Source organism: Pipistrellus hanaki (genome assembly GCF_964339955.1).
Source record: "Pipistrellus hanaki genome assembly, chromosome: 16".
Lineage (NCBI taxonomy): Eukaryota > Metazoa > Chordata > Mammalia > Chiroptera > Vespertilionidae > Pipistrellus > Pipistrellus hanaki.
In genome coordinates, this window is record NC_140518.1 from 119,624 (window position 1) to 146,124 (window position 26,501).

General features: G+C 59.4%; 1 protein-coding gene across 1 annotated transcript in view; it reads right to left on the bottom strand.

Moving 5' to 3' along the window:
- Window positions 1-345: 345 nt before the first annotated feature.
- The window catches only part of TBCD (tubulin folding cofactor D), a 94,310-nt gene continuing 68,154 nt past the window's right edge, over window positions 346-26,501 (bottom strand). Inside the window, exons 19-39 of the mRNA XM_084861892.1 lie at window positions 25,258-25,331; window positions 23,784-23,901; window positions 22,356-22,416; window positions 21,061-21,083; window positions 18,174-18,205; window positions 17,511-17,573; window positions 16,379-16,455; window positions 14,936-15,002; window positions 13,231-13,349; window positions 12,700-12,788; window positions 11,949-12,089; window positions 10,124-10,207; window positions 9,375-9,542; window positions 9,153-9,291; window positions 7,360-7,481; window positions 5,750-5,827; window positions 3,461-3,550; window positions 3,067-3,154; window positions 2,194-2,303; window positions 1,009-1,093; window positions 346-572 (exon numbers count right to left, since the gene is read on the bottom strand). Coding sequence (XP_084718018.1) covers window positions 558-572; window positions 1,009-1,093; window positions 2,194-2,303; window positions 3,067-3,154; window positions 3,461-3,550; window positions 5,750-5,827; window positions 7,360-7,481; window positions 9,153-9,291; window positions 9,375-9,542; window positions 10,124-10,207; window positions 11,949-12,089; window positions 12,700-12,788; window positions 13,231-13,349; window positions 14,936-15,002; window positions 16,379-16,455; window positions 17,511-17,573; window positions 18,174-18,205; window positions 21,061-21,083; window positions 22,356-22,416; window positions 23,784-23,901; window positions 25,258-25,331 — 1,843 coding nt within the window. The 3' untranslated portion in view covers window positions 346-557. The remainder of the gene's footprint in view (window positions 573-1,008; window positions 1,094-2,193; window positions 2,304-3,066; window positions 3,155-3,460; window positions 3,551-5,749; window positions 5,828-7,359; window positions 7,482-9,152; window positions 9,292-9,374; window positions 9,543-10,123; window positions 10,208-11,948; window positions 12,090-12,699; window positions 12,789-13,230; window positions 13,350-14,935; window positions 15,003-16,378; window positions 16,456-17,510; window positions 17,574-18,173; window positions 18,206-21,060; window positions 21,084-22,355; window positions 22,417-23,783; window positions 23,902-25,257; window positions 25,332-26,501) is intronic.

The window sequence follows — 26,501 nt, forward strand, 5'->3', positions numbered from 1 at the left end:
GCCAGGAGAGCGTTCCTCCCTCCACCCCAGCACCAGGTGGAGCCAGAGACGGATGCTCTGGCCGTGCCTTCCTGTCATTCCACCTCCTGTAGAGGGTCCCAGCTTCTCTTCCTTCCCAGCCCTCAGTGCACTCGTGTGATCACTTGCTCTTGCCTGCTTCCGGCTACAGGGTAGGTTGTGAGCACCTGGAGCTTCCTCCAAACCCCTCACCTAGACTCGGGGTGGGGGGGGGGGGGGGCAGAGCACGAGGGAGCCTAGGACTCGCTCTGGCCTCCAGGTTACGCCCCCCAGAGGCTGTCCCCCCATTCACCCTCGCTCACAACAGCATCAGACACAGACGCAGAGTGCTCAGCATGTGGTTTTATAAGACGTGGACTTGCGTTTAAACAGACTAAAGCACAGACACGGGGTCACTAGAGCGCAGACGCCCGTGGTGACGGACTCCTCCACACACGTTCCAGGACGGCCGGTTCTGCACCAGGATTCCTGTCCTGAGCGGCTTCTGGCTGCTCCTCCCCGCAGCCGGCACAAGCACTACTCAGCTCCCAGGACCAGCCTCAGCCGACAGCAGGCTGCAGAGGACACGACAGGGTCAGTCAGGGCGGCCAGCACCATCGCCCGCCCGCCCACCCTGGGCCTGCTTCCCACAGGAAACTGCGTTTGGGCCTTTCCCCGACATGTCCCAGGAGCTGACACCTGTTCTCCCATCTGAGTGCAAAATTTCCCCAATAAAAACAAAACGGCCATTTCCTTGGGAAGCTGATTCTATGTGGCCTGGACACGAGGAGACAGTGCTCCTCCTGCCCCCCCTGCCCTGGGTCCCCTGGGGGCTGGCAGGTCAGCACCGCCCTGCATCTGCACCAGGCTCCCTGGGGGCACTGCCAGTGGGTGCTGCCCCCCAGGAGCCCTGAAAGCCAGGAGGACCGGTGTCCAGGCTGGAGGTCGGGGCAGTGGCTCGTTGGAGCCGTTGGATATCCCTGGCGCTGCCCGAGGGGGACGTGCAGTTACCTTGGGGACCAGCTGGGGTCTGGGCACCCCGAGGAGGTCACACAGGCGGTTCCGATGGCCTCTTACGAGCAGGAGCTCCAAGTCCCTGTGGGGAGAGAACGGGTTGGCTTCAGATGCAAGAAAGGCCCGCTCGCTTCAGTCAAACCTGCCACAAACCTCATTTCTATTTTTTAAAATACGCTTTTAGTGATTTTTAGAGGGAGAGGGAGAGGGAGACGTGATAGAAACATCAGTGATGAGAGAGAATCATGGATCGGCTGTCTCCTGCACGCTCCCCACTGGGGCTTGAGCCTGCAACCTGGACATGTGCCCTGACCGGGAATCGAACTGTGACCTCCTGGTTTATAGGTTGACACTCAACCACTGAGCCACACTGGCCTGGCTGGGGAATTTTTTTTTTTTTAACAGATAGGGATTAAATTATCGGGAGGAACCTTCCCCCTCTGTCCAACACTGAGGCGAGTCTACACACAGCAGCTCCTGCTGCAGCCACGCCACACGGACACACAGCACAGCCTCCCACACTGCACCCCACCGCTCCGGCACTGCACCCCACCGCTCCGGCACTGCACCCCACCGCTCCCTCCGGCACTGCACCCCACCGCTCCCTCCGGCACTGCACCCCACTGCTCCGGCACTGCACCCCACCGCTCCCTCCGGCACTGCACCCCACCGCTCCCTCCGGCACTGCACCCCACCGCTCCCTCCGGCACTGCACCCCACTGCTGCACCCCACCGCTCTGGCACTGTACCCAGCTTGGGCAGGAGCCCGGTCCCCGTGCAGACCTGGGTGCACCAGCGTCCATCGCACCCACTGAAGCAAAAACAGCCCATTTCACTTACAAAAACATTGTACTTGGGGGGGGGGGAGGTGTCGCGGCGGGGCACATATACAGTAATACTTTCAACAATAGGATTTTTTAAAAATTAGCACGTGTGAGAAAAATAACTGCACTTAGAAAACGTTGCCCCTGAGCAGCCGGGAGCCGCCGGAAGGCGCCCTGCTAGTCTGCGTGTGGCCGGCACAGCCCTCTGGGTAGGAGGGGGGCCTGACCTGCAGAACCCTGGACACGCGGGAGAAGCCGCCACCGCCGCCTCAAACCCGAGCCACGGCCATCGAGGGCTGGGAGCCTCGCTTCTCCCATCCCCATCCCCTCGGGGCTTCGGGGAGAGACGGGCACTCACCAGGCGGTGTCGCTGAGCACAGCCATGACCTCGTCCAGGACGTCTGCGCCCACCACGCCGCTGTAGGTGAGCAGCATCTCGTACACCTGGCTCGCTGTCGTCTTGCGGATCTGGTTGGGCAGAGCATTAGTGGGAGGGGGACCCCAGAGTCCAACTGAAGCCTGACGGGCGTGCTGACCTCAGATCCTAACTTAGGGAGACCTGGCTGTGACCCCACGCGATCCCACGACAGCACGAGGGCCCGGCCCCCTGCGGTCCCTCCAGAGCCTCATCGGGAAGAGCCAGGGCCTCCTGTGGGGCTGGCCGTGTTCTTGTCGACCTGCCTCAGAAAGGCCTGCCCTCCTCAGGGACACTCTCCCTGCTTCTGCCCCAGGACCCCGAGGGTGACCTTTCAGAGCCGGGCTCCACTCCCGGGACTCCACTCCCCGGTGTAAGCCAGCAGGTCGGGTGGCAGAGCTGCCTTTCCCACGGCGCTGCTGGGAGGCGTGGGGCCTTCACCCTCAGGAGAAGGTCATGAGCGGCTCCCTGAGAGCCGTCTTCCGGCCAAAGGCAGCACTTCGAGGAAGCTGGCCCTGCAGTGGGCAGTTCTGGGGGAAGGCATCACTCAGGTGTGCGGGACTCCCAGGACCCCTGCCCAGGCCTCCGGGGGGGTAGTCTGGGACAGGTGTGGGGGCAGGGCCTCACTGAGGGAACCTGCTGCCCCTCCAGGGCAGAACCCTCCCCCAAGAAAGCTGCTGCTCCAAGACCTGAGTGTCCACGCAGTGAGGACGCCCCCGCCCGCCCCCGCTGCGTCTCAGGAGGCAGAGTAAGGCCGCTCGCCCCAGCACCCACAACACCGGCACCCGAGGTGGGCAGCTGGTCACACGCACTCACCACGGGGAACGGGTGGCAGAGCAGGAGCAGCAGCTGCAGCAGGACCTTCCTCCGCACGCCGCCGGGGAACTGCGCCATCCCACAGAACCTGCCGGCAACACGGTGAGCAGCCTCACCCAGCCCGCCGCCCTGGTGACACCGATGCCAGGGCCGTGCTGACCCCAGGCCTCAGGGTGGCGCTGGTTTAGTCACCACAAGCCAGTGGCATCCAGATCGCGGCATCTAGACCACTGAACAGATCTGCCTAGATCTCCAGGGTCGGGACACTTCACCTCCCCTCAGGCCAAGGTCACGCGGGGACACGGCAATAGCTCCCTCTTGTTCTCAGGACTCCACAGGCCTCCGGGCTTCCCACTCCCTCCCCGAGCCCGCCCACCGCAGCCTGCGGACTCACACGGCGATGCTGGACCGCAGTTTCTGGACGTCCTTGGACTTGCTGGTTTCCGCCTTACAAAGCTCCAGCAGCTTCACACAAAAGGGGTGGCTGCAAGGACAGCACAGGCACGGGGTGAGCAGCCGGGAGCTGTCCTGCCGTGCGGGCGGCAGTGGTGCCCAGGTCTCCTTAACTGGCTCCGGTGCCCCTGGCCGGCACCGAGCGACCAGTGCCCGCCAGGCAGCAGCAGGTGCGGCGGCCCAGCCACTGGGGACCTGGCAGTCCAGAGACCCTTCCCACTGGCTGCTGCCCTCTCGCGCCTGCAAGGGGAGCGGAGTCCTGCCTGCAGGCTCATCTTCTCTGGCCTCGGGCGCCTTTCACATGACATTTCAGGTGCCACATCCAGACAAGTAATGAGACACATGGGAAAACTCGAACCTGCACGAAAGCCCCACGAGGACTGCAGCCCAGAGCCACACCAAGGAAAGCGGACGGGAAGGCAGCCTGGCAGGAACTGCAGGGAAGAGCAAGGACCCTTCCGATTTGGAAACAAACCAGATGAAAGGAGACACTGACAACTACATAACCCAGAACAGGTCCGCACCCACCACCGAGGCAGGGACGGCCCGTCTCGGACACCAGCAGGTGGAGACAGACCCGAGCGAAGGCGCAAAGGCCGGAACGGCTGTGGTGCAGGGGCGCAGCAGGCACGGTGGGATCCCCGAGATTGAGGGTGGGGTGGGGGAGAAGCCCTAGTGCCCAGAAATGGGACAGCGAAGACCTTCCTAGGACAAAGGAAAACCAATGGAGCTGAGTTTAACAAATCCCATGAAGACACAGGTGTAAAAGCTGACAGCCAGGCCATTAGAAGAGAAACCTCACAAGGGGCAGGACACACCAGAATGCTTCCCAAGGCCCAGTCATCCAGAGCGGGGTGGGGGCACCTGGCCCGGGGGCCGTGTACGGTCCAAGAAAGCCTTCGGTCTGGCCCTGCCAGGCACTGGGGTGAGTTAACGAAATGTTTGCCCGCAGACAGCAGGCTCGTGTTCAGTGGGTAATTCCGTATGGCCCACAGTGATGTCATCGATATCCACATGGCCCTCGGCAGGAAAAAGGCTCTCCCACCCCTGGACACGGTTACAGGAGGCATCGGGATAAAGGAAACGTGTGTGTGTGTGTGTGTGTGTGTGTGTGTGCGCGCGCACGCGCGCACACATACAAGCATGTGCACACGCTAATCCCCACCTGAATAAATTTTTTCCCATTGACTTTTTTGGGGGGGAGAGAGGAAGAGTGGGAGGAAGGAGGGTGGGGAGAGAGAAACACCGATTGGTTGGTTGCCTCCTATGCACACCGACCACCCGGACCAGGGCCAGAGGATTGAACTGCACCCAGGTATGTGCCCTTGACCAGGAAATGAGCCTTCTGTGTGAAGGCTGACACTAACTATTGAGCCATACATTTTTTAAGTCCTGGAATAAAACAGCTGCCTAGAGTTCTGTGAAAAGCCCTTCAAATGAAAACGAGAAAGCATTTACCAGCAGACCTCACTAGAAGAAATTCTGAAGAATGTCCGTTAGGCAGAAAGAACAAAGCCGCAGATAGGGATTTCAGGAGCAATGAGGGACAAAAATGTAGTAAAACTGTGGTTAACAAATACTAAAGCAAAACAACAACTAAAAATGCTAACGACTGCCGAAACCGGTTTAGCTCAATGGATAGAGCGTCGGCTTGGGGACTGAAGGGACCCAGGTTCGATTCCGGTCAAGGGCATGTGCCTTGGTTGCGGGCATGTCCCCAGTGGGGGGTGTGCAAGAGGCAACTGATCGATGATTCTCTCTCATCGACGTTTCTAACTCTCTATCTCTCTCCCTTCCTCTCTGTACAAAATCAACAAAATATATTTTTTTAAAAAAATTGCTAATGACTGATCGTGTTCCAAGGCCTTGGAATTGTCCAGGAAGAGAAATACTGAGAGTTAGACTGACAGGGTGGCCATCAAGAGAACAGAGAAGAGGGAAAGCCCCAAACAAACCTGAGAGGAACCAGCAGAGGCCGGAGACGCCACACCCGGTGTCTCCACCCAGCTGGCCTCCGCTCGACCCTGCGACAGCCACGGGCCCATCACTGCTCCCCCCACAGCTGCCCTCCAGCCTCACGGGGGCCTTTACAGGGCACGTAGGAACCGACCTGAACACACTAGGAAATTATCCCTAAAACTGATCTCTGGCCGGGTCGCTGTTTCTTTAAAAGATGAACCACGAGGCTTAAGCGGCAGAGCAGCCGATGCGGGAAGAAACGAGCACTCACTCCTCCTCGGCGGTGAAGACGTCGAAGCAGCCGTTGGCCAGCATCTGGTCCAGCATCTTGAGCAGCGGCACAGACACCCTGTGGGAAAGGACGCGCTGTGAGGCCCAGGTGCCAACCGAGGGGGGGGGGGGGGCGCGTATGGAGAGCGGGACACTCGACCCAGACACCGCCAACCCCAACAGCGCCACCACCGTCAAAACCCTGCAGGTTGTCAACAGTGGAAGCCCTTCTGACCTTCGTAAGAAAGGCCAAGGGTCAAGGGGCTCCCACCCCCGGCAGGAAGGGCAGGACAGCTCACACAGCTCCACTTTACAACCGTAAAGACGCGCACAAACCGCCCAGAACAGAAAGGTCCACACAAGACCACAGATCTGGTTCCCGAGGAGGCACCACAGCTGCCAGTGACACCCGCCCCGAGCCAACGCGTGCATCACACAGGTCAGAGCTAAACTAAAACTTCCACAAGAAACCATGAGAGAAAACCCTGAGCTAGGCAGAGGAAACTTCCCAGGTGTGCCATGAAACAGCCCATAAAGGACAGGTGGGCAAACGAGCTCACCAAGGTGCGACTCCTGCTGAGAGGGAAAGAGCTGCCACGGAGACAGCCTGAGGTCGCACTCCGAGCGCAAGGCCAGCCCGGGGGACCCCACGCCCAGCAGCCGGAGCAGCCGAAACGGGCAAAGATCTGAGCAGACTCCAGCACAGAGGACTCCGGACCAGGACGCGGCTACACCCCACATCCCCACCAGGACGCCATGGCGGCGGCGGCGGTGCGGACAGCCGATCCCTGAGGACTGTCCATCCTGGCCAACCACGTGGCCCAGCCAGGAGGCCTGGCTTTGCAGGAGAGAAGGGGAGGCGCCACAGAAGACAGGCTGGGTGCTCACTGCAGCGGACGGCCTCCACGGGGCAGCCCCCGCGCCGGCCAGTGCCACCACGCAGGGGGACAGCGCCACACCGTGCCAGACAAGGCGCTGGGCCGAGGAGCCGGCGCAGAGGGCGCACGCGGCAAGAGTCCACGGAAAGTTCTGGAAAGTGCCACCTACACTGGGTTGGCACCTTGGGGCCGGGCATAGGGGAGGAGGAAGGGCTGGGGAAGCTCTCAGGTGTGGGTTGTGTCTTGACTACGGTGATGGCTTTGTGGAGGCCAACAGGACTCCCTGGAGCTGCGTCTGTGCTTCCCCGGCAGGAGAGCTGACGGCTCCTGCGGCCCGGCGAGGGGACCTGTGGCCACGGAGTCTGGCCACAACCCTCTGGGGGGGCTGGGTTCAGGGTCCAGGCCCACCCTCTGCCTTCATGGGAAAGCAGTGAGCGAAGCCCTAGAGCAAACGTTGAGAACAAAGACCTTTCTCACCGCATCACCCAGCTCAGCTCACTGAGCGCCTCGCCGCTGCTCGGGGCCACGGCTGCGGGCGGAGCCATGCTGGCACTTGGCCCGGGGCCACTACCGGGAGGAGCACAAGGGCACTCTGCTCTGTCACGTTACTTCCAACCTGTGCAAACCCCGAATCCCACGGCCCCAGAGCGCAGGCTGCAGGGCCCCGAGGGCAGGGTGGTGGAGGTGCCCGCCGGCCATGTCCACGGCCCTGGCCTGTGCCTGCCACGCGTACCTGTCGTTCAGCAGGTTGTCCTCAAAGACCTGCAGGAGGGTCCCACTGAAGCTCTCCAGGGCCTGCCGGTCGCTCTGAATGCCCTTCATGTGCACGAACAGACTCTGGGTGGAATGCCTGACCTGCAACACAGGGGCCGTCCTCGTCCTGTCATGAGGCCACCCCCGTGCCACCACCTGCCCCTGGGCCGATCCCAGCAGCAGGCACAGTGCTCGGGGGCAGAGGAGAGCCCAGAGGGGAGGGTCAGACCAGCGTGAGCCTGGACACAGCCAACACCTGACATGGAAACGCTCCCTCCGGGCAGCAGACTGCCCAAAGCCTCACGCTATCCCCCATGGCCACATCACCCGAGCCACCCAGTGGGGTGGTCGGGCTCCCCGGGAAACGGGCAGGAGGCCAGAGCGGGGCCTGCAGATTAGAAGGGTGAGGAGGAGCCACCCGAGCGATGAGGCTGGGAGCAGCAGGCAGCCAGCGGTTCCTGAGACTGGACGCCAGCAGCCACCAGCTGACAAGGAAGCTGAGAGACTGACGCTGGAGACGCAGCTCTGACCAGCGCTGCAGCACGCCCAGCGCCTGGCGGCCGCCCACCACTGTGTCTGCAGGCAGCTCCCCTCAGGTCACCAGCGGAGCGGGCGAGTCCCAGGAAGGAGTCAGCAGAAGCAGAGAACAGACCTAGACCTGCCCCACCCTGTGGGCACCACTTTCAGGACAAAAACAATAATACAGATGAGCCTAAGATGAACAAGCATGAGAAACACCAATTTCAGAACAAAGTGAACGGCTGGTAATAAAAATGTCATCAGTGAAACCAAAACTCATGGGGAGACAAGAACAGACAACAGAAAGCTGCGAGGAGTGTGCAGAGCCGAGGGCGGACGTGGAGGAAGCTAGAGAGACAGAGCGAGAGCGAGAGCGAGAGCGAGAGCGAGAGCGAGAGCGAGAGAGAGAACGAGCGCGAGCGCTGCGAGCAGGAGCCAGCAGGGGGAGGAGACGGCTGAGACTGTCCCCAAAGTGCCAAGAACCCTGGACCCAACGATTCACAAACCAACCACCCACAGGTGCCCCAGCACGGGGACGGCACCGCCCGCCGCAGCGGCCACAGAGGACGGCGGGCAGCACCACAAGGACTGGGGGGGGGGGGGGGGGGCCTGCAGGTCAAACCGACCCCTTTCCTAAAGTTGTATATATTTTTAATTGATTTCAGAGGAAGGGAGAAGGAGGGAGAGAGAGAAACATCAATGCTGAGAGAGAATCACTGACTGGCTGCCTCCTGTGCACCCTGGACTGGGAATCAAGCCCACAACCCGGGCATGTGCCCTGACCTGGAATTGAACTGTGACGTCCTGGTTCATAGACTGACCACTGAGCCACACCCCCCAGGCTAAGCCGATACCTTTTGAGGGTCAAGGAGTGTGTGAAGACCAAGCCAGCAGACACCGGAAACACACACCTCCCCGGGCACACCTCGCACAGAAGGAAAGGAACCTAGAGCCCCAGGACCAGTTGGCAGTGGGGCAGGACCACACAGCACTGATGGCGGCTGAACTGCGAGCCGGAAACAGGAATTCGCCACGATGTCGCGGCTCCTGAGCTCCCCTTATCAGACATGAAAGTTCCCTGAGCCACCCTGGGACCCTGCCCTGGAGCCTGAGGCCGTGCTGGTGACCTGCTTCCCCAGCAGGAGGGAGGGGCAGCCCCCAGCAGCGCACGTCCCAACCCCAGCTCCAGGACAGACGCCCAGCCCACCCAAAGCCGCTCGGTTGGGAAAGAGGCCAGGCCAGACGCATGCTCACCGTGGACTCGGTGAGGCCCCCCACGGACACGGCCAGCCCCAGCAGCACATGGTAGCGGTAGGCAGGCAGCCCCAGCAGCTGGGTGATGCGAGGGAAGGCCTGGGATGGCGCGGTCCAGTTGACAGAGGCGGCCTCAGACCTGCAAGAGAGCCACAAGCTGGAGGGCCCTGCCCGCCGCCCACTGCCCGCCGCCCACCGCAATCAGCACCGGACGCTCCGTACCTGGGGAAGAGCTGCTCCAGCTCGGCCCGGTGGGGCACGTGGGGCACGGTGGGGCCAGCTGGGCCGGCCGAGTGCAGCAGCGTCATGAACACGTGGGCAGCGTGCGCACGGAAGTGGTCTATCTTCTCGCTGGCCTGCTGAGCCAGGCAGCACATAACCCGCTGGCAGCTGCGAACCAAGAGCCCAGCGGTAGCGCGGCTCCACCCGAGGGTGCCCGCGGAGCACACGCGACACGGCTGCAGGTCAGCACGGCCTAGCTCCCTGCCCACATGGCGGGCCTCCCCCGGCCCCCACAGCTGATCTGACCCCAGAAGCCTAAATGCCAGGCCTTGGGTGGAAGGCAGGGAGGACACACAGGGCTCCAGGTGGGCAGCAGGTGGTGATGGGCACAGGAAGGAGGCAGAAAAGACAGGGACGAGAAGGGGGCACAGAGGAAAAGGGCAGGAGGGGGAAGGGAAGCGGGGGCGAGGGCAGGTGGAGGCTCGGGAATCGGGATTGCCACAGACGCAACAGCCCAGTGACGGGCATGGAGACTCTGCAAGAGAAGGCCCAGGGGCAGCCCGTGTCCCGGGAACTGACAGGAGAGGGGACAGCCGGGCCCCTAGCCGGAGCAGGCACTTAGGTGCCAGGGCCCAAAGCCTGAGGAGTGGCCGCTGCCCTGGCCTCGCCCGGGAATGGCTGTCCTCCTGCCAGCCTGGCCGCGGGGTCAGGAGGAGGGGTCGGACAGGCGGGGTCACGCCAACACGCACGTGGGAGCCTCGATCAGCTCCGGCTGGTCTCTCCCCAGGAGAAGTGTCAGGTCCATCAGACTGGTCATGGCGGCCTCTCGGACCCTGCAGGGACAGGAGGGAGGAGGCGGACGAGGGGTGAGGAGGAGGGGGAGCAGGCTGCTCCCTGCCTGAGGTGACTGTCAGCGGGAAGGGACCGTGAGGCCCTCAGCCGAACGCGCTGAGCGGGAAGGGTCCACGAGCCGCCCTCCTCCGAGAACGCTTCCCCCACGACGGCGGACAAGGACGGGCCCCGCAGACAGCGGCCCAGCAAGCGGGCACGGCGCTCGCCAGAAACAGCACAGGCGTTCCCAGAACTTTTAAAGGCAAAGCACACTCTGCAGAGCTTCCTCCAGCAGAACTCCGAGGGCTCTGGCCTTCCCTGGGAGGACGCGCAGAGCGGCTCCCTCCTGCTGCCCAGGGGTCCCCAGGCCAGGACGCTCTGTCCACTCTGAGCACACGGTCCACAGCAGCTCCCAGGAAAGGAGCTGAGGCCACCTGCCAAGCTGAGCTCACACCATGACTGGCCCAGCTCCACAGTGAAAGCACCTTTTAAACTGGGGACATCGTGCACTGGCCCAGGTCAGACAAGCTGGGCCACAGGATCCTGGACACAACAGCCCACGGGCCTGGGCACCCAGTGCTGCTCAGGGTGAAGAGGGGGCATGGAGGGGACGTGCTGAGGGCAGACACAGCGTGCTGAGGTGCAGCGGATGCAGGCCAGAGGCTGACAGGAGTGGGGGCTCAGATGCCAGGCGAACTGCTCCTCAGGACACATGATCTCTGACGTGCCAGGGAGCAGGCAGAGTGTGGGGACAGGGAGGACCCCGTCTCTGTGGGCGCAGCACTCACAGGGAAAGGCTGGGGAGGGACCCAACCTGCTCCTAACTGGTCAAGCACAGGTGAGGGTCCAACGTCCTCAAGTCAGCAGCTGGGGGACGTGAGCAGGAGGAAGGCCCTGGGGTCTGAGGCCCCTCAGCCGGGCTGCAGACACAGGCCACGCCCTGGGGTGTAGCAGGAGTAAGGGCCGGCCCAGCCGCCGCTGAGGGCCCTCGGCGACCTGAGCCCACCACGGGGGCCTCACATAAGGGAACCTACCACCTGCTCAAAGGAAATTACACAGCCCAAAGCCTCTACAGCTCTGAATTCACAATTTCTGAATTCAGTTAAAAATTAAAAGGAACATTAAAGAACAAAAGAAGACCGCCCAGCCAGCGTGGGTCAGTGCCTGAGCATCGACCTATGAACTTGCAAGCTGTAAGTTCGATTCCTGGTCAGGACACAGGCCCGGGTTGCAGGCTCACCCTCCAGTGGGGGGCGTGCAGGAGGCAGCCAATCAGTGTTTCTCTCTCATCATGGACGTTTCTCTTTCTCTCTCCCTCCCCCTTCCTCTCTGAAATCAACACAAATATATTTTAAAAAGCAAGGCCGAGTGCTAACGTAATGAGAGACAACAACAAAAATGGGCCCCTGGGTGCCAGATGTCGGTGTAACGGGCAGAGTCCTTAAAACTACCACGAGGAGCACGCTGAAGAGAAAAAGGCGGAGACAATGAGACTTCCTACAAAGAATGAGGATCTCTGAAAACAGATCACGCTCTAGAGACCGCAGACGTCTCTGAAACGTCGTCGGAGGGGACTGGGTCCTGGCCCGAAGTCACCAGTCACCCACACCCCAGCCTGCCTGGCCTCTGGGCACAAACGGGACCCCAGGGAGAGCCCTCCTCCCCACTTCACCGCGTGCTCTAGGGCAGCCAGAGTGGCTGGAAGCCAGGGAAAGCCCCCTCTGGGGCCGTGAGGAGCCTCACCAGGCGCCCACATCCCCGCGGCTGTCGGTGGTGTAGTCGCGCAGACAGTCCAGCAGCGTGCAGTAAATCTGGGACACGTTCCCTTTGCACACAACCTCGTCCGGGGTCCCTTCTGCTCTCACACCGACAGTTTGGCAAATCCTGGAATTGAAAACAGTTCACGTCCTGAGTCCCTCCAGCCTGACGGGCTCCTCCTCGCAGGGAGGCTCCGACGCCCGGCACCCCTTCCCGCGACCACCACCTCTGCTCCGAACCACGCTCCCTAGTGTCCACAGCTTAGAAGGCGCCTTGTGCCTGGGCCCTCCTGCCCTCTCTCTGGGCAGAAAGGGGACAGCGTACCACCAGGGCCTGGACGGCATGTGGGCCCACTCGGTGTCCTCCGATGTGCTGGGGGGAGGGGGGGGGGCAGACAGCACGTCCGACATGTACGCATTCGTGACGAAGGACCAGAGCCACTCGCACTGTCCTGTCCTTGTCCTTGGGGCTACCCATCTTTAAAATGGCCCATTTCCTGACGTGATGGACTGAGCACACACGGGCTTAACGCTCCCTAGAACTGGACAGACTGCGAAGGAGCCTGAGTGGGAACTGTTCTTTCCAATCCTCCACGAGAGAAGAAACTAGGAAATAAAAAAAGCCTCTGCCTCTGGGAGATCGTCCCCGAGAAGGGGCTTCCGAAGGGCCGGCTGTGACCAGCCCTCGGAGGGGTCGCTGGCTCCCGAGGGTGGAGCCGGGGGGTTCGGGGACTCACCTGGCAATGGCCTTCACAGCATCCCGCCGGGACTCGGCGAAGCTCACGTCCTCCGAGCAGAGGGTGACGGCTCTCAACCCCGCCAGAACCTGAAAGGCAGGGACCCGTCACCACGAGATCAACGCACCTTCCCGCGAACGGAGACTCAGCGCTGGTGTCGTGCCCGTGAGCGCGAGGGCCTGCCCGTGCCGTGACCAGGCAGCCGCGGGGCGCCAAGAGGCATTGTGTGTGGATGCGCCCCAGGGTCAAGTCTGCCTGGTGTGGACCCTGAGAGACACCGGGCAGGGACATGTGCCACCCTGCCCGCATGTACATGGTCTCACACACACACGCCCTCACATGTGCATGGTCTCACACACACACGCCCTCACATGTGCATGGTCTCACACACACACGCCCTCACATGTGCATGGTCTCACGCACGCCTTCACATGTGTATGGTCTCACACATGCCTGCCTCCCCCCACCATGTGTATGGTCTCACACACGCCCCGGCTCGCTCAGACCCCCGTCCTCGCTCCCTCAGCTCACCTGCTGGAGCCTGCCTCTCAGCAGGAAGCCGGGGAGGGCGCCCAGGGCCATGGCGAAGCCGCAGCGCGTCATCTCCTCGGGGCTCTGCAGCTCGGCGAGGTACGCGTCCACCAGCCCCTCTGGAAAGAAGCCACTGGTGACCCGCTGCGGCGGCTTCCTCACCTGCTCTGCGCGGCGTTTCAGAAGCAGAGCCCAACGGCGTCCAGAGAGGAGGGGCAACTCAGGCTCCAGAAGCAGGTGTTGTCAAAGGGACTCCATCGAAGAAATCTATAGAAACTTTACTGGGTGGTGGTAAGGTTTTCATGAGCAATTTCAGCAAAAGCACATCCACGAGGGTGCTGAGAATGGTCCACACAGCGCAATTCTCCGTGTTTACGCAGTGAGAACACGATGCTCAAGTGGAGGCAGCGTCTCCCTCCAGTGAGGCAAACGCCCGGGCCGGTGGCTCCGTCGGCTGGAGCGTCGTCCCATACACCAGCCGGTGGCGGGTTGAATCCCAGTCAGGGCACAGGCCCGGGCTGCGGGCTCCATCCCCAGGAGGGGCGTGCAAGAGGCAGCCAACTGATGACTCTCATCATGGATGTTTCTCTCTCTCTCCCTCTCCCTTCTCTGAACTCAATAAAAATGTATTAAGAAATAAAAGAATTCCACTTGTTCATACACTACACTGACACCTGTGGTGGAACTTACAGGAGACACCAGTAACAACATGAATAAACCACCTTCCTTCCCCCTCAATGCACATGCATTTTCAAGGCTCATTTCTGAATAGTATTTCTTTCTATATTCAGAATGGTGTGATACAGTACATTTTTCTTAGGCAAAAATCAAAACGTGATCTTATCTCAATTTTAAAAATAGACTAAATACAAAACATTATTTTCTCTTTAAGTTACACTGCCCGTGGAAAGGGGACTAGGAAGACACTGTTAATTTGGAAAGCGTCTCCCATGCCCGTGAGGGCTGCCCCGCGTCCACGGAACAGCGGGGGATGCCACGGCAACGCGGGGGGTGCCACGGCAACGTGGCACGGGATCCCATCCTCGAGACAGGCTCGGCCAGGGGGCGGCGCTGCAGTGTGCAGCGTCCGGGAAACGCCGGAGCCACCGAGTGGCGAGGTGGCACGCTCACTGTCCCCACGAAGAGGAAGGACGTGCCTGTGGGAACGACAAACACCGTTTACCACAAAACAGAAAAGCCAATGGGGTCATCGTGCTCCGAATGGAGGCCCAGGAGAAGGCATGGGAGACGGAGCGAGCGGACGCTCGGAGCCACAGACCCCGGAAGGCGCATCCGAACAAGTTGGCAGCGACAGTGACAATGGAGGCGGTGAGGAACCACATGGAGGGGAAAGGCGGGTCTACGCAGGAGCCAGGACAGCGGCTCCCTGCACAGAACCGGAGCCTCCAGAGCTCAGGGCGGGAAGAGCTCACGTCGAGTGTGATGTGAGCAGATGCTGCTGAGACGAGAGCCCACTCAGACGCTCAGCAGGAGCGTCCAGGGAAGCTCACAAGAGAAAGCTGACACGGAGCCGCCGCAGTGGAGAGCCTCCGGTCCCGCCTGCCAGCCTGGGCGGGAGCGCGGGCGGCCCGGAAGCCACCAATGCCCAACCGCGCCCCTGCTGCTCCGTGTGCACGCTGCGGAGGGGGGCGGGAGGAAGCCTCCCCACACGCCCAGGGGCCCGAGCGTCAGGGTCAGCACTCACCCGCCTTCCCCGGCTCCTCCGTGTAGTACTCGCTGCAGAGGGCAGCCAGGGCCGAGACAGCCGCTTCCTGAAACCAAGCAGGACATGAGCACCTCAGCCTCCCAGGACCCAGGGGAGCGGCCGGGGCTCTGCAGTCAGACGCGAAGTAAGTTACATCTTCCTTCCAGCACAACAGCGTGCCGTCATGGCAGATAGTTAAAACTGTAACGGTTTTTGCAAACAATAAACTGAATAGAAAACTTGGTTATTTCTTCCAAACAATGCAGACTCCACGTCTTATCACACGAACAGTTTGTAACGGAACGGGCACCGTCCTTTCCCAGCAGAGGTCGGAGGAGGAGGTGTGCGCCACCCGCCCAGTGTGATGTGGGCAAGGACTCAGCAGGCTGTGCTGGGCCTTGTTCAGAGAGGAGTTGGGGGTCCAGGGCCCTGGGAACAGGAAGGGGCCCCTCAGCAGCACTGATCCCCAGGCAGAGCCACACAGAGAGGGAGGGAGGAAAGGAGGGAGGGAGGAGGAGAAGGGAGAAGGGAGGAATGGGAGGGGGGAGAGCATGGAGGTGACAGGGACTCACAGGTCCGCTCCTTGAACACCTGGCTACAGAGGGACCTGCAAAGAGCAAACACTAGATCCCTATGTCCTCTCCACTCTCCAGACCGGGCGTAAGGCCACAGAGCAGCCTGGGATAGAGCTGCTGGGCCGGGCAGGAGGGGCCATGAGCGCGGGAGGGAGCTCAGAACGAGGTGTCACTGGTACCAATCAGGGCAGCAGACTGCACCGGGGTCACTGCTTGTAGGAGTCAGTTATGGATGTTTTAAAAGGACAGTTTGCAGCACTGATCCCGAGGTGCTCAAATTCAACTAGTACGTAAAATGGTGCTTAGCTTCTACAGAATGACAGTTCCTTTTAAAAAGGACGCTGAAGAAGCCTTCCATAGCCCAGCAGAAATGCTGATACACAGGAGAGAAGGACACCCTCATTTCCTCATCCTCAATACGAAGCAAGTCCCTCCCAGTGCCCTGGTGATGGCCGCTGTGCGGGGAAAGGAACAGCTCTGTACCCCACACCCACCTGGCCCCGAGGGGACACACATTCCTTCAGAAATGCCAGCGCGGCGGCGAGCGTGGCTGCAGCGCGTCCGCACGTAAGCACCGCACACGCAGCTCCGTACAACGCCCGACGTGCGGGAAAGTGCTCAGGGGAACAGGATCAAACCAGAAGCAGGAATTTGAAAGTTGCTTGTTCTGGTCACCAATAGCTGAATTCGTTTTTCTGATTACATGTTACATAGACAATACCGCCCGGAAGTCCAAACAAAATGTGGCATTGTCCAGTTACCCCATTAATGTACAAAAGGGACCCATAACGCAGTCTTTTGAAACAAACACTAAAAAGTCATGTCGTTCTCGATACCGCGCAGCCCCTGGAAACCCTGCTCCCCGCACCTTGATCTGCTGCCTGGAGTGACTGGACACGTGGTGGAGGTTTCGCAAGGTGTCGCTTATCAGCCACTGCCAGCCATCTGTCACCGAAGCAGAGACCATCCCGTTAGAAGTGAGACGAAGCTACAGTCGACCACACAGCCTTCCACCTCGGGAACCCACGCAGATGCACACAGGTGAGCGCGGAGAAACCTAAAGTGAACCTTCCCTGGGTTGTAGATCCGAAGGCCCTCAGTTTACAGGGAAAGTCTCCTTTGCTGCTGAAATGCTAAAACTCTTACCGCGGAACATTTTATTTTGTTTTGTTGATCCTCACCCGAGGATATTTTTTCCACCCATTCTTAGAGAGAGTAGAAGGGGGGGGAGAGACAGAGAAACATCAGTGTGAGAAGACACAGCCATTGGCTGCCTCCTGCACGCTCCCAACCAGGGGTGGAGTATGTGCCCTTTGACAGGAACCAGACCCAGGACCCTCAGTCTGAGGGCTGACACTCTATCCACTCAGCCAAACCTGGAAATGTTTGTCCTTTTATTACACCTACAAACTCCCAGTGGTCTTTTCCTGTACCTCTCCCTCAACCAAGCCCCCCCGCCCCCCTCAACCCCCCAATATAAACCCAAACATTCCACTCAGTTAGACCCACCATCTGGCAACAAATGCCGAACCTACACGCTCTCCGGAGGCTGCAGTCAAGGCAGCACGGGGCAGCTCTCCTCGCTGCCTCTCCGCGGCTGCTGTTCACACAACCAGAAAAGGCCCTGCTTGCTGGACAGAATGGGCTGCCAAGGGCACTGGGCCTGCACAGGGGCCTGGCCGCACCTCCCCCCTCCCCCTGCAGGTTCTCCTCCATCCTGCCCAGTGGCTTTGGCTCTGCTGCCACCTCCCCTGGTCCTGCGAGGGCCTGAGCCAGCCAGGGCTCTGAGGAGGAAGGGTGTCTCGGAGGAGAAGGGGAGGCCTGTTTCTGAGGGTGTGTGGCTGATGCCGTCATTTACAACTGGCCCTGGCAGCCGTGTCAGAGCCAGGAGCTCCACCATCAGGAAACGGCCCCTACGCTCACAGGCTCGTCTTTACTTCTCACGTGGAACAGCTCTGGAAGAAGAGGCCGCAAGGCGAGTCACGGGGTAAAGCACTTACCGATGACCGCGTCGCCCCTGAAGGGCATCTTGGAAAGGGACAGGTTTTCTATTAGAACGCACACTAGGAGGAGAAAGGGAAACACATGAGGGCACGTCTGTCCCATCAGGACTGTGAGCCCCGCCCGCCCTCCCGCCTGCTCCTGGGTGAGGACTCTGCAGGACCTGAGCGCAGGGCACGGCCAGAACCGACCAGACGCCTACTGACCAGACAAGGGGATGAGTCTGGGTTTTCTAAGTTTAGTTAAAAATGCATCAGAGAACCTAGGCATGTTGGCATCATTGAGTTCCTTGCAAAGTTTAAATATAGTCTGAAAAATTACTCCTTGCTCTACAGTTACCTTAAACGTGCTGAAGAGGCTAAGAGAGCAACACTGGGTCCCTCACCACCATCCCTTCCTGAAAGCCGCACCATGCCCCTCTCCCATGCCATCCTGGCCGCTGCCGGTGAGAAGCCCTGCTCCCGGCACCCTGATCTGTTGACTGGAATGACTGGACACATGGAGTCAAGTGGACCCGGCAGCGGGCAGGCCCGGGGTCCGGGAAGGGCACGCTCACACCACGGTACCGAGAGAGGCAAACGCCGTTGGACTCTCCCCGCCCCACCCCACGAGGGAATGAGAGGGTGCAACCACAACCTGCAGCCGCCCTTGCTCAGACCTACCTGCTTGTCGCATGAGCTCTCCTCCGAGGCCCCTGGAAATTCACACAAAAAGAGTGAAAGTGTCTTATTATATAAAACATTATGTGAAACATCCTCACCAAGTAGCAGGGCCCAGGCAGGCTCTAAGCATTATACAGATGTTACCTCGCAGCGTCTGCTAGGGCCAGGAGGAGCTACTTGGGGCGAGAGCACTTCCAAAGGTTTTATGTGCCCGCCACTGCTCGATGCTCACACACCTTCAACTGGTCTTCATGTAACGCCTCTGCATCGAGTAGGTTTGGCAAGACCTACACTGCAGAGCGATGTTCCTGTTTCTAACTGAACGTCTCCAGTGGCTGTGGACAGTCAGCATCACCAAACATCCCTTTACCAGTAAGACGCTGCCTTTTCACAGGAAGAACTGGGAAGAAGTCCTGGCACCATCTCCCAGTGACCCCATCCTAACGGGTTCCTCTGACTTGTCCTTTTCACGGGACACTCTAGTCCTTCCTGGCGTCAATCACATCAAACAATCACAGAGAACAAATCCCAAGCACTGTTCAACTGCCACTTTGTAAAAACCAGAGGAATCCAATGCCTGGCCAGTTTGGTTCAGTGGATAGAGCTCTCGGACTAAGGGTCCCGGGTTTGATTCCAGTCAAGGGCATGTACCTTGGTTGCAGACTGGATCACCAGTCCCTGGTCAGAGGTGCGTGTGGGAGGCACCAATCCATGTATCTCTCTCACACCGATGTTTCTCTCTGTCTCCCCGCTCCCATCCACTCTCTCTAAAAACACCCTCGGGTGAGGATGAACAAACAACAAGCAATGACAGGAATCTCAGACACCAGGAAGGCGCCGTCACCAGCCCAGGAAGCATCCACCTGCCTCCGTGCAAACAGAACCGGAGGAGAGCCCTGCCGCCCTGCGGGCTCTCAGTCACAGCGAGCCGATGTCTGAGGCTGACACAGCAAATGGTGCACATGCACGGGAGAAACCCTCTCGGAGACAGAACATCATTTCACAGGCTTGGGCTTCTGGCCCGGACAGAGGAACAGGACCCAGATCAGCCTCCGCGTAAATGTCAGAGACGTGGATGGAGCAGAGGAAACTGTTTCCGAGGCTGGAAAACGGAGGTCCGGGAAGAGGGAACACCCAGCTCAGTGAGAGCAGCGCCAGCTCCGGGGGAGGAAGAGTGGAGGGTCCAGTGTGAGCAGAAAGGGTCCCGCCCTTCACCTGAAGCTCAGGGACACACGTTACCACACAGAACGGTCTGAACATCCAGTCCTCACTATCAGCGGGTCATGGCGGGGGTCACGTCCTGCCTGCAGCTTCCCTGACAAAGGTCAGCCTTCACCTCAAGTGAGCCTATGGCCTTTGCACCTGCGATAACAAACCTCGGGACGTCAGCGAATCTCCCGTTTCAGAGCCCGCGGGGCCCGCCCGGAGCACGAGACTGAAGACCCCTCGCCGCTATCTCGTTGCCGTAAGGTCATCAGCTGCCCAGTACCTGCGGCTGATGTGAGAGAACGTCTCGCCGTTTTACTCTTATCCAACCCGAGAATTCCTGCTCCGCTCGCTCCCTAATTTACCAGTGGATGTCGTGTGACCCTGCTTTCATCTCCCCCTTTGATTCCAATGTATCCAAGAAGCTGCAAAACTACCTTTCTCCACAGCATTTTCTCAATCTGGTAAGATTTTGCTTCCCAGAAACTGTCATCAGTTTGGCCCCAATAAACTCATAAAAACTCAATACAGGTTTGGACATTCCTGGTGTCAACACTCGCACGGGGAGGGGCCTGGTCTGAGCCCTGCACAGGCCCAGGCACTCAGGAAAGCTGAAGGTGGGAAGAGACGCCAAGAACAGAGGCTGACGTGCACAGCCCTGCACCAAAGACCACAGGTTCAATCCCCGGGCCCTTCTCAGGGCACGTGTGGGAGGCAATCAATCGACATGTCTCCTCATATTTCCCTCTCCCTCCCTCTCTCTCTCTCCCCCCATGGGCTGGCTCCACAAGGAGGCCCAGCCAACGAGAATGCGGAGCAGCTCCCGCCACAAGAGGGAAAGATCAAGGCCTCCGTGTCTTAGACCCAAAGAGGGACAGCCCAATGCCATCACCTGCGAGCAGGGAGCACAGCACCAAGGACCACAGCACCGAGGACCACACAGCACCGAGGACCGCACAGCACCAAGCATGCACAGCACCGAGCATGCACAGCACCGAGGACCGCACAGCACCGAGGACCGCATAGCTCCGAGGACCACACAGCACCGAGCATGCACAGCACCGAGCATGCACAGCACTGAGGACCGCATAGCACCGAGGACCGCATAGCACCGAGGACCGCATAGCACCGAGCATGCACAGCACCGAGCATGCACAGCACCGAGGACCGCACAGCACCAAGGACCACACAGCACCAAGCATGCACAGCACCGAGGACTGCATCCCCGAGGACCACACAGCCCACAGGGTGCCTGTGCAGGGCCGCCACACGTCAGAGACACTGCCAGAGGACACCAGGCCCAAGACTTCGCAGAACAAGGTCAGAAAAGACTGCCCTGGTGCTGGAGAGCAGACCACTGGCTGCGGACGGAGGAGGAGGAAGTGTCAGGCACGCTGCCTTATTGGGGCCACAGCCACTCGACCCTCTGCAACCTCTAAACCTGTCCAAGTCCACACTCCAGCCAGCAAGCGTCAAGTCAACCTTCACACGCTTAGAAGACCAACAGGTGAGACCTCTCAGTTCTTAACGGGAATGACGGTGACACACATTCAATAAACGAGCACAGAGACCCTGCTGGGCAGCTGGACAGGAGTCCCACTCAGCACTGAGGGGCTAGCAGACCACGCAGTGCGATCACTCGGCAAGACAAAACGTGAGAACTCGGGTTTGTAAAGCTTACCTGTATAACTGTCGATCGTGAAGCTAAAATTAAAAAACAGAAAGTTCTTAGTGAGATAGGTCATCTGGGCTTTAAAGTCGGTGAGTCTATTAATCGTGAGAGAGCAGGGACGGAGCCCACTCACTCTCTGCAAGCACCTCCCTCAGCCTCCTGCTCCTGTTCTCTCGTTTAATCCTCAGGACAGCCAATTGTTTCACTCTCACATCAGTGAGTCTCTCTCTCCCTTCCTCTCTCTGTTAAAAAAATAAAATTAAATTTAAAAAAAAGCCCTAACCGGTTTGGCTCAGTGGATAGAGTCGGCCTGCGGACTGAAAGGTTCCAGGTTCAATTCTGGTCAAGGGCATGTACCTTGGTTGCGGGCACATCCCCAGTGGGGGGTGTGCAGGAGGGAAACCAGGGCACAGAGAGGTTGGCCCGACGTGTGGGTCCAGGACTGACCGAGCCATGACTGCCCTCCTAGACGGCCTCTTGAGCAGAAGCCCTAGGCTGCAGGGCCTGAGCGCTCACACGGCCCTTAGTTCCCAGAACTCCAGGGAGGGAGGTTCCACCCACGCTCTACAGGACGAGGGGCCGCATGGCCCCCACATGAGTCTCTGAGCTGCCAGCACCACCGGCTCTCAGGCGCTCACGCTGTCCTGACAGCGGGAGGTAAGCAGGCCAGACTCCATTGTAGAGTGAGAACTGTAAGTAAAAAGACCAATGGCTCAGCCAGATCATACAGCAAGCTCGTGGCACAAGCAGCTAAGAGGCTAAGACCCAAGGTGCATTATTACGTAAAAAATCCGGAGTCTAATTGGGCCACAAACAGGGAAGCCATCCAATGCCTGCTCCTGGCTCAGGGTTGTCCTAGAACACCGAGACCGCAGCTCATGGATTCCCTCTTTGGAATCATAGGCACCTCTGAGAAGCTGAAAACTCAGAAAGCCCTCAGCCCTTGTCCCCAGAGAGCACGCCACACTCGGGTGTAACTTCAGACTCAGGACGCTGCCATGCAGGCACCCAGAATCCAAGGCCTTAGTGCTGCCTGGCTCTGTGAGAACAGGCCGCGACCCAGACAGGAGGGGGCGTGAGGCCTGCACCTGGGCCGCTGCCACACGAGGAGAGATGCTCTTCCCACCGCCGCGACCCCGAGGGGCTGGCCTACGGAGCGGAGGATGGCTCCCCGGCTGACAGCCGCTCTGCACTGCCCAGGGCTGAGCCTCGCAGGAAGCTTCCAGTCCAGGCAGCGCCAGCCATCGAACCGGCTGAGGGCGGAGAGAGCTTGAGATCAGGCGGACACTCTAGGACCCACGGACCTGCTGGTGAATCTGCTTCAGGCCCTGCACCACCGTCTCGTCCAGGTAGTCTGCGACCGGCCTACAGGAGTTCAAACACAGCAGTGAGACCCTGAGCACCACGGGGCCCGGGCTCAGAGAAACCTACCTCATACTAGGCGCTTCGCCTGCTCCCCCAAACACCTGCAGAAGGCAGCCCCCTAAAGCAACACCCACTCACAGGGTGGCCATAGGGGCCACATCAGTCAAGCCGGGACCCAGGTGCAGCTTGCTGACCACAGAGACAGAAGGGGAGCCGCAGGCTCACAGCTGCCGGTGAGACGCTTGGAAAGGAGACTTGACCGGGAAGGTGTGGGGCCTGACAGACAGGAGCTCCAGCACAGCCTCACTGCCGCCCAAAGGTGACTGTGCCCAAACTGTGCAAGCCACACATCTCTGCTGATACCTGCTGCCTGCTGGGGTCTGGTGGAGAAGACCACGGGACTAACCCACCAGGAACCTGGGTGGGCCTCTGGGTGGGTGACATCCGCACCCTCACAGCCAGAGTTGGGGGATCAGGCTCCTGTGTGGGTGTCCAGCCCTCAGCCGCAGGCACCACTCCCCACTCCGCCCTGGCCGCCCCTCTGGGAGCTGGTGGTGAGCTGAGCTGGGCAGTGAGCTGAGCCCTCAGGTCAGGACAAAGGTGAGCTCTGTCTCTCGCTATCGTTCTGTCCCCAGAACCACCGGCTGACGTGACACAACCTAAGACAGTTTTTCTCAAACTGGAGGCTGAGGACCGGTCACAGCGTCCTGCATGGTGGCTCTGGCTTCTGAGGAAAGGGGGTTGGGAAGAAAGGAAAGCAAAGCCAAGTGCCGCTTCCCCCAGGTTCCCAGTGCGGATCTGCGCCCGGGCCACTGCCTCCTCACCGTCACACCACTCCCCACGAGGAGCTCGGGTGGAGCCGGCTCGCCCCGTGCTCTGGGATCCCAGGTTGTCGAGTGACAAACGCAGAGACTACAGGATGCAGGAGCCACTCAGCACCGTCTCCAAAACCCCTCTGCTTTTGTAACTAACCTACTTCCCCAGAGAGAGGCGATGAGGACACAGCCCGGGCAGCCCTCACCTCGAGGGCCCTGCGTGTCCGCCGAGGCTGAGGCACTGTGAGTAGGATGCCATGCACACGCGGGACCCACAGTGGGGGGACGTAGCCGGGACATAGCCGGGATGTGCACGGGGAAACATGAGCTCTGCCGTCTGCCTGTATGTAACACTTAGAGCCGCCAGTGGCCCCATCGGCCACACGCTCGCTGGCTCCTGTCACAGGCCGTAACTCATCGGAGGAGGGAGGACCACAGACCAATTCATCAATAAAATGTGAAGACGCTGCCCCACGGGCACACGTAACCCAATGAAGTGGACGTGTCCCGGCTCTCGACCACATGCTTGGGCGGGAGGAGGGCTTCTCCTACCTGTCCTCCCGCACGGCCAGTCTGTACAGGCTGTGGGCGACCTCTGCACAGGTGAGCACGGCCCCATGCCGCGTGTGCAGGTCCGTGCTCCGTGTCATCGACAGCAGGCGCGGGAAAACTGCAAAGGACGGCAGGAGAAGGCACAGGGCGTGCACTCCGTGAGTCAGGACAGAGGGAGGAAGGCCTCTGCTGCCCATTCTGTCAGGATGGATATCACACCCAGAGCTCAACTGAGGGAGCCACAGGCAGGCCCGGCGCCCCGGCCAGTGAGCAGGCCACGCCGAGGAGACCCTCTCACTCCCAGCAGCACGTGCTTCCCAGGCTCCCTGGGCACAGGTGGCTGGCACAGGGCGAGGTCTGAGTGGCCAGCAGGGCTCTGCCTGCGCAGAGCAGGACAGGGCTGAGCTGCAGGACCTCCGCTACCCAGGGCGCTGCTGAGGGCGGAGGAGCCTCTAGGGCCCTTGTGCTCTGGGCAGGAAGCAGAGCCCCCCAGCCCTCGGAGCCTCACTCCCCTGAAGGCACAAGCGCAGCTGTGCGGAGGCTGGAGCAGCCGACAGCATCCAAGCCGAGCACTCCACGCAGCAGCGGATAAGGTCAGGGTTTGAGGTCAGGGAAACCCCTTATCTGGGCGCCATTAGGACTCCTGAACTGGGAAGAAACTCTATGGAAGATCAAGGTTCAGGTCCTCCCACAGATCGTCAATGACAGGTGAGGGCGCACCACGCAAGGTTCCTGCTTAAGGAGCAGACCACGAGGCTGAAAGGGCCTCAGAACCACGGGCTCCCAGAACGTGTCACCACACACACGTGTAAAATCAGTCACTACAGAGGAAGAACCACGGTCCCACCGCTACTGCCTCTAGCAAATGTTGGTGGGAATTAGTATAATCTCACGCAGTGTGTGTATGGTCCTCACACTGAAATCGGATGCTTCTTTATTCCCAGTGGAAAAGACGAGATGGACTCCTGGGTTCTCCCCTAACGACCGTGGAGGGGATGGGTCCGGAGGACAGCGGGAGTGGGCCCTGCGCTCTTGAGAGTCAGCGCACGGCCTGGCAGGCTGCTCCCATGGCCTGAGCACCCAGGAGGCAGCTCGTTCTTTAAAAAGTTGACTACATGTTCAATCATTCACTTATTTTGTTTTGTTTTTTAAAAAAGCTACTTCTGAAGTACGCATGACATACAGGATTCCATCAGTTCCCCGCTGTGCCGGCACCCACGCAGGGGCCCCGCCTGGGAGTGCCCAGTGGACACACCGCTGCAACCCGCAGCACCCATCCTTGGAGACGGAGGCAGTAGTTTGTGTTTTCAGTGATTCTCAGCAAAGGAGAAACACGTTATTTTCAGCTCCTCCAAGCCTTAAAACCAGTAGGGTGGCCCGTCCTCGGCTTTCGGTTACCAAGCATGCGCGTGCCTGTGTGTGTGTGTGGGGGGGGGGGGGGGGCCCACCCACAGGATGGCCAGAACTCACTTACCCTGAGCAGCACTGTACTCGGGCGCCTGCTGGACCAGGTTGTGCAGCGCCTTTGCTGACAACTCTCTAATGACCCTGGGGACCAAGTGGGACAGAAAAATTGTTAGGTCCTTTCTTTGATTATTCTAGCTTTATTCAACTCATGAAACGAGAGACAGTCTACATGAGTCAACTGGCCACTGAGCAAAACCACTATTGAAAATAAATACCCACACAAAGAACAACCTGACCGAGAGCACTGGCCCAATGAAGCACCAAACGCAGGCCCATTCCAGGCTCAGCTGCCACCTCCAAGAGCTGGGTGGCAAAGCGTCCCTACCTCCCACATCCCCACGGACTCAGAAGACGGGAAGAACCCTGAGAGGACATGAAACTATGAGCTTTTGGAAGAAAACGGAGGAGAAAGCTTCATGATGTTAGATTTAGCAATGATTTCTTGCGTATGACACCAGAAGCATAGGAAACAAAAGTAAAAAAAAAAAAATAGGTAAGTTGGTATTAGATAAATTGGAGTACATCAAAATCTAAATTACTGATTGCATCAAAGGAAGCAATCAGCAGAGGGAAAGGCAGCTTATGGAGTGGGAGAAAACATCTGCAAATCCTGTCCGATAAGGGCTGACGTCTAGAATAGAGAAAAAACTCCTACAACTCAACAGCAAATGATTAACTGCATTTGGAGATACTTCTCCAAAGATGAACTACAAGCAGCCAACAAGCATATGAAAAAACTAGAGGCCTGGTGCACAAAAATTCATGCACTGGAGGGGGGTCTCTCAGCCCACAGTCCGGGAGCCCTCAGGGACAAGAGGCGACTCGGTAATCAGAGGAAGACGACACCCCATCACACCTCTGCTGCTGCCACTGCCAGCAGCGCAAGCCTTGGCCGGCCCTAGTTATCTGAGTCTCGGACTGGTCCTGGGCGGCTGGGGGGCTGAGGAGACTGGGGGACTCCAAAGGCGGGTGCACCTGGGCATCACCATCGCCATCTTGTGGCTGTGGGCTCTGCCACCTTTGAGGGCGGGGCATTCAATTAGCATATTCCCTCCTTACTGGCTGTGGGCACCGCCATCTTTATGACAGTGAAAGGGTCAATTAGCATATTCCCTCTTTATTAGATATGCTGTTCAACATCAATAATCATTGGGTAAGTCACAATAAAATAGCACTTTATACCCAGAAAGAAAAAACAAAAACAAACAAAACAAAAAAACATTAAAAAAGTGCTGGTGTGGATTTGGGGAA